This window comes from Ixodes scapularis, unplaced genomic scaffold (genome assembly GCF_016920785.2).
Source record: "Ixodes scapularis isolate PalLabHiFi unplaced genomic scaffold, ASM1692078v2 PGA_scaffold9__187_contigs__length_104089568, whole genome shotgun sequence".
Lineage (NCBI taxonomy): Eukaryota > Metazoa > Arthropoda > Arachnida > Ixodida > Ixodidae > Ixodes > Ixodes scapularis.
In genome coordinates this window covers 87,362,959-87,368,958 of record NW_024609884.1, presented here as the reverse complement: position 1 = coordinate 87,368,958, position 6,000 = coordinate 87,362,959, and the positions used below count along the sequence as shown (strand labels likewise).

At 46.9% G+C, this 6,000-nt stretch overlaps 1 protein-coding gene across 1 annotated transcript in view; it reads right to left on the bottom strand.

Annotated features, from left to right (window-relative positions):
* Window positions 1-6,000, bottom strand: part of LOC121047744 (U-scoloptoxin(11)-Sm5a-like) — a 190,865-nt gene that overhangs the window by 26,187 nt on the left and 158,678 nt on the right. The window contains exon 3 of the mRNA XM_042287275.1: window positions 2,886-3,050. Within this exon, the coding sequence (XP_042143209.1) occupies window positions 2,886-3,050 (165 nt within the window). The remainder of the gene's footprint in view (window positions 1-2,885; window positions 3,051-6,000) is intronic.

Genomic DNA, 6,000 nt, shown 5'->3' with positions numbered 1-6,000 from the left:
TGCTAAAGTGGAAAGAGTGAAGGGCTCTGCGGGAGCGCTTGTAGTGGTAGTAATCCTGCGTTCACCTTTCCCTCTTAGGTCACCAAACAGGACACTTCAAATGGAGTGAGGCGACACCTCACCGGCATATGAAGTGAACCATTTTTAGTTGGGACATGAACCACGCAAACGGGACAGCTTCTCTCCTCACCTCCTCTGCTTTTCTGTGACGTCAGTGCTCGTCGGACTTGACGTCACACGCGACCTGTCAATAGTATGCCTGTCCACAAGACTTGGAAGGTCGAAGAGGTCCGGCTGTTCGGGTTTGGCTCGCGAGAAGAGGCTTCGCCTCCTCGCCCTCATATCCTTCCCTTTCCCGTGTTCGGGAAGCTCTAGACTTGCACAGCAGCGGAAACCTTGGCTGATGACCAACAGAGCGTATGAGTGGCTGTCCGGATCCCCACGCGATGAGCACGCTCCAGGCCTCCATCAAGAACAGAAGCCGAAGAAAGCACCCCCCCCCCCTGTAAAAAAAAAAGACAAAAAAAAAAAAAAACGGACGAAAGCGAATTGCAGTACGCCATATGCGGGTGTTGTGTTGCTAAAGGCCATCTGAGGTGTACTGTTTGGACAACCCTTTAAGGGCTCTCCAAACAGGACACTTCAAGCGGGTGTGTAGCGACGCTTCTCCGCCATATATGACGAGCGGCGATCCGCTTTCGTCCGTCTTCCGGGGGAATGCTTCCCCCCGCCACGTCCGCTTGTGTCCATCCCGGGGGCCTTGAGCATGCTCGTCACGTGGGTCCGGACAGCCACTCATACGCTCTGTTGGCTGTCAGTCAAGTGCCCAAGGCCCCCGCTGCTGTTCAAGTCCCAAAAACGGGACAGATGGATAGGCAGCATGACACACCATTTCTTTGTTTCTTTATTTATTCATTTTACCCTCAGAGCCGGAGGCATTACGGAGGGGAGTGCTGATAAAACGAACGAAACAACAGTGGAAAATACAAAATAGTTAAACAACAGGGAATACATGGTTTGGAACATTTGAACAACAAAGAACACAGTCAACAAGTGATGCAGGAGGATGATTCCATTCATTCGAAACTCGAGGAATAAATTAAGCAAAATATTTGTTATAATGACAATGGGACGCCTACTTTGTGACGGTGATCCAAGCGTGCCGAGGCAAACGATTTGGGGGGGGGGGGGGGGGGGGGGGCGGGGGGGTATCAATTGATTTCTGAGTATAGTGTTGTGACATAGCCTCCTCTATACGTTGTGATGAAAAATTTTATGAAAGAGACAAATACTAGAACTTTTTCGGCGATGTGCGAGACTGGGTAGTGATAAAGTATTTTTCATTCACCCTAAAAAATACCTGCGCGTCTACTTAACCGCAAAACAGTCAAAGAGCCAATCTCTGCGACATACCCAGACAAGCTCAGCGAATGATGAGGCGGTACATCTGTTTAGACCTAAAAATTAAGTCTGCACTGTGGCATTACGGAATGCAAAGAGAAATGCTTGCAATGCGTAATGCAACATCGCACACTTAATATTGAGATCTAAACAGATGTTCCACCTCATCATTCGCTGAGCTTATTTCGTAGATCACAGAGATTGACTCTACGAGTGTTTGGCGAGTAAGTGCACGCGCAGGCATTTTTAAGAGAGATGACATTACGCTACACACTAAAAAAAGTCTGTGCGTCTACTTTCACGCGCAACAGTCGAAGAGCCAATCACCACAACTTTCGGAGAAAACTCAGCGAATGACGATGCCGAAACGTTAGTTTAGACCAAAAAACGCAGCCTAAATTGTGACATTAAGCAATGCGAAACGTCACGCTTGCATTGCTTAATGTCACAACTCAGACTGCGTTTTTTGGTCTAAACATATGTTTCGGCATCGTCATTCGCTGAGCTGCCTCCGTAAGCTGCGCTCATTGGCTCTCCGAGTGTTGTGTGGGAAAGAACACGCACCGGCTTTTCTTAGAGTGTACGGTTAGCGTTGTTGGTCACATAATTAATATGAATGTTCCACGACCAGATCGGAGCTTAGGATCACTCCTAGATACTTATTAGAGTTTACAAGTTCTAGTGTTGTGTTATTAAGGCTATACGTAGATGTAAAAGTAACCTTACGAACCATGCGCTTTAGTTTGCACTCGTTAATATTTAGTTCCTTTGACCATAGCTCCCACCACTTTGAAATAGAATCTAAATCATGCTGTAATTGCTTGGAGTCAGAGTCATTAGGTATTATTCGACAAATGGCACAATCGTCAGAAAATAATTTAATTGAGGACGAAACAGTACTGGAAGGTTGTTAATATAAGTGAGAAAAAGTTAGAAAACTTGATGTGAAACCTGAATTGAAAAAGAAAACTTGAATTAGAACAAAAAAGAAAACTTGATTTCACACGCCGCCATTTGCAGGTGGCGTGTGACGAGCCGAGGCTGCAGAAAAGCAGAGGATGTGAGGAGCAAAGCCGTGATGTTTGCCTGATGAATGTCCGAACAAAAGGCGGACTGCTGGACTGCAACTTTCACTTGATATGGCGGAGAAGTGTCGCCTCACGGGTTTTGAAGTATTCTGTTTGGACACCGGCCCCTTTGCCGGGAGTCAAAGCTACGAACTGTCAGCCCCCGCTTCGCCCAATACCACCTAAAAGACAAGGCCTGCTCCTGATCAGGGGAGGAGGGGAACATGACTGCACAAAGCTCTGACGACACGGGCCAAGCATTGCCCAGGGATTTTGTTCATCAAGTGCCATTTCACTCGAAACATTTCTTCCCCACAAAAAGCTGGTGTATGTCGTCTTCCCTTTATTAAAAAAATTCAGCCTTGGGAAGAGGGCGGTCGCCCCCCTCCCATAAGTCCAGCCCTGGGGGGCACCCACCTTGTACTGGTCGTTGCCGTGCGACACGGTGCGTCCGTCCAGCGGATCCCAGACCAGCGGACAGCCGGCGTCGTCGGGGCATCGGCAGAGCTGTTCCGCGTTCACGCCGGCCACGTTGAGCTGCACGTATCCGCACACGCTCTGCGCCAGGCACTCCGGTAGCTCCTGCGTGCCAGACACCAGCGTCGCTATTCTGCGAACGAAACGCCGCGGACCACGCAGAATAGCATCTTTACGGAAGCTAACTCGTGGCGATTTCCAATCGTCGTTTTGGGGCGATGGCCTCAATCCGCACCGGAGCACGCAATTTGGGCGGAGTCCTTGCGCCGCCGACTGTATACCAAGACCTGACAGTGGCCGGAGCGTGTATATATACGCATAGTAGTTTCCTCACGAAGTATAACCATGGGGCGAAACCGGGACCCCAGATTGGCCTTTTTTCAAGGATACAAATGCGCGCCCCGCCGGCAACAGGCGGCGGCGACTTTTTTTTTGTGACGCTGCACGTCCCTCTGGTTTACGCGACAGAGAGAGAAGGGGGGGGGGGGGGGGGGGCTGGAGGCTTGGGTACACAGCCGCCCACTGTTTTACGCGCGCACAAACTAGACATTGTAACAGCCATATTCATGTAAGAAGGGTGTAAGAAGGTTGTATTAGTTAGGAAACGCAGCCTTCTTACACCCTTTTTACACGATTTCTGAATATCGAAGTGTCTAAGACGGCTGTGCTGATGATTTCCACTCCTTGCACGCCCCTTTTTGTGCCCACTTGCAGCGATGGTGTCTGAAATCGTGTAGAAAGGGTTTGTGGGCGAATTTTACGCCCTTCATCCACACGGTGTGAAAGGGGCGTAATGGTGATCCAGTCGAATACACCCATGATTTCATAGCCGTTCATGTTTATCGCTTTGAGGAAACTTTTGCTGATGTGCGGCGGTACAAACATGGAGTGTGGTTAATCGCCACACGAAGTGGCGTACGATTAGAAAGTGCTCGATAATAGTTCTTGCAGCTCCGATCGAACTCACGAGCCGAAGATTACGTGTCACGCGTGCATCAGTTCTATCAGTTCAACTTCGATTTAAAAAAGCGTCTCCGCTCTCAAAAGACGAACGAAGACGTCGAAATATACATCACAGGTAGCACACGGTATTGCGCCGATATTGAGCTTAAATTGGAAAGACTGTGCCGATACCATTTTGATTCAACGGATACGTGTGAAGTATCAGGATGACGCCAACGCCATCTTGAAAGCAGGTCGTATCTTGACATACCGCTTATGGCCTGAATGTCCAAGGAGATTGAATCTTCAACGGGCCTAAATGTCCAATCGGTCATGTGACAGGCGAGACGGCATGTACAACAAGACGAAAGATCCAACCGAGACGGAATGTCCATAGAGCCTGAATGTCCAACGAGACAAAAGATCCAACGGATATGAAGTAAACCTTGCATATAATTTAGAAGTTATTAATTTTTTCGAATAGTTGATTAATGATAGTTATGGCGGTCGTTTCGGTACGTGGTCGTTTCGGTACTGGGCTTTTCCATGCACGGCTATTTTCGTGGGCCGCTGAGCTTGTCCGGCTGACATTATCTTTGCCAAGTCCCCCCGAATAAAATTAACATTATGCTCGTGCATTGGGGAAGTTGAACATATAGTAGTGGTCAATATAATTACTGTATTTTTTCTCATGCGCCTATACTACTTTCAAGATAAAACCGCGCAGGTGCGATTGTTTCCGCTCTTAAGGCGACCCTTTTGAAGTCAGCCACTAATTTCGTGTTCCAGCTATGTTTTATAATTACTACCAAACGAAGTTGAAAGCTCAAGATATTTCTGATTGGACTTTTTGGTCCGCAGAAACAAAATATCGATCCTCATATCAAAATCGGTGATAAAATACAACTTTCCTTCCATTAAGATTTTGTTGGGGTGCGGACATAAACGGTGAGCCTTTGTCCTGAGTCCCCGAAAAAAAAATGGTGAGCTTTGGTCCGTTTCGCATGCTTCAGCCACTATAGCAATTGCTGTCGCAGTGAAACACTGTTAAGCAACAAGTATGTACTTTTAATAATTAATACAACGACTTCTTAGGTGTTTCAGTTTTTGTTTCGAATACACGACGAGGACGCGTAAAACGTTTGTCAACGATGGCTTCGCTTCCGTCTTTTCCGCTCTGCCTTTTCTGGTCACGTGGCATCAGACTCGTGCTCGCTACTTGAAAAAATGTAATGGATTACAGTTACAAATTACCGAACCTCAAATGTAACAGATTACCGTTACAAATTACTTTCGCTAAATAGTAACGGATTACTTTACTTGTGACGTTACAAATTACTTTCACGTTACTTTTTCCGTACACTTATCCAGAAAACAGCAGAAACGATTTTGATATATTTTTTTAATATTCTGCAACACTAAATTTTATTTCTCATACGCCCGTATTATGCCAGTCCTTGTAAAAATAAGATATTGTGTTAGAAAGGAAGAGTGTAGGTGCACTCCGTTCACCTGTTAGCTGCCAAGGCACCGAAAGCTGCAACCGCACCCGCCATCCCGCTAGCTTACGCCTCCGGAAATGATCCCTGGAATTGTGGAAATAAAGCTAGCGGTGTGCATGCTCAGAAGCAGCGTCTACCTCGGCTACGAGATTCGGAGCTAAAGAAGCGATCTGCGAAAGCTCCCTTTTGACTCGGGTGTTTCGCCTGTTATTTAGAAGAAAAGAAAAACTTGGTTCTAACGTTACAATGTATAGAATGCAGAATGCAGGTGTCCCAGCTTACCTTGATGTGTTTCAGTAGATTAGAGTTTGTTGTTCTTGCTGATAACAATATGTTTTTTTTTTTTGTCAAGCAAAGTATACACTCGAAATCTAGGTTTCCGTTCTCCTTAATGCCCTGAATTTTGAGCATCTCATTAAGAGATGGCCATGGGACGATAGACACTCGAGGACCGAAAACTCGACTAGTCAGAGAAAAAAGTGGCGATTGCGGGTTTTCGATTGTTTCATCCGTTCTTACTTTCATACCAATATTCGTGGAGGCCAGGGGAGGGGAAAGCATAGAGAGCGAGAGAAGCGGTGGCCACCGGTCTCACAAAACAGTAGAGGATC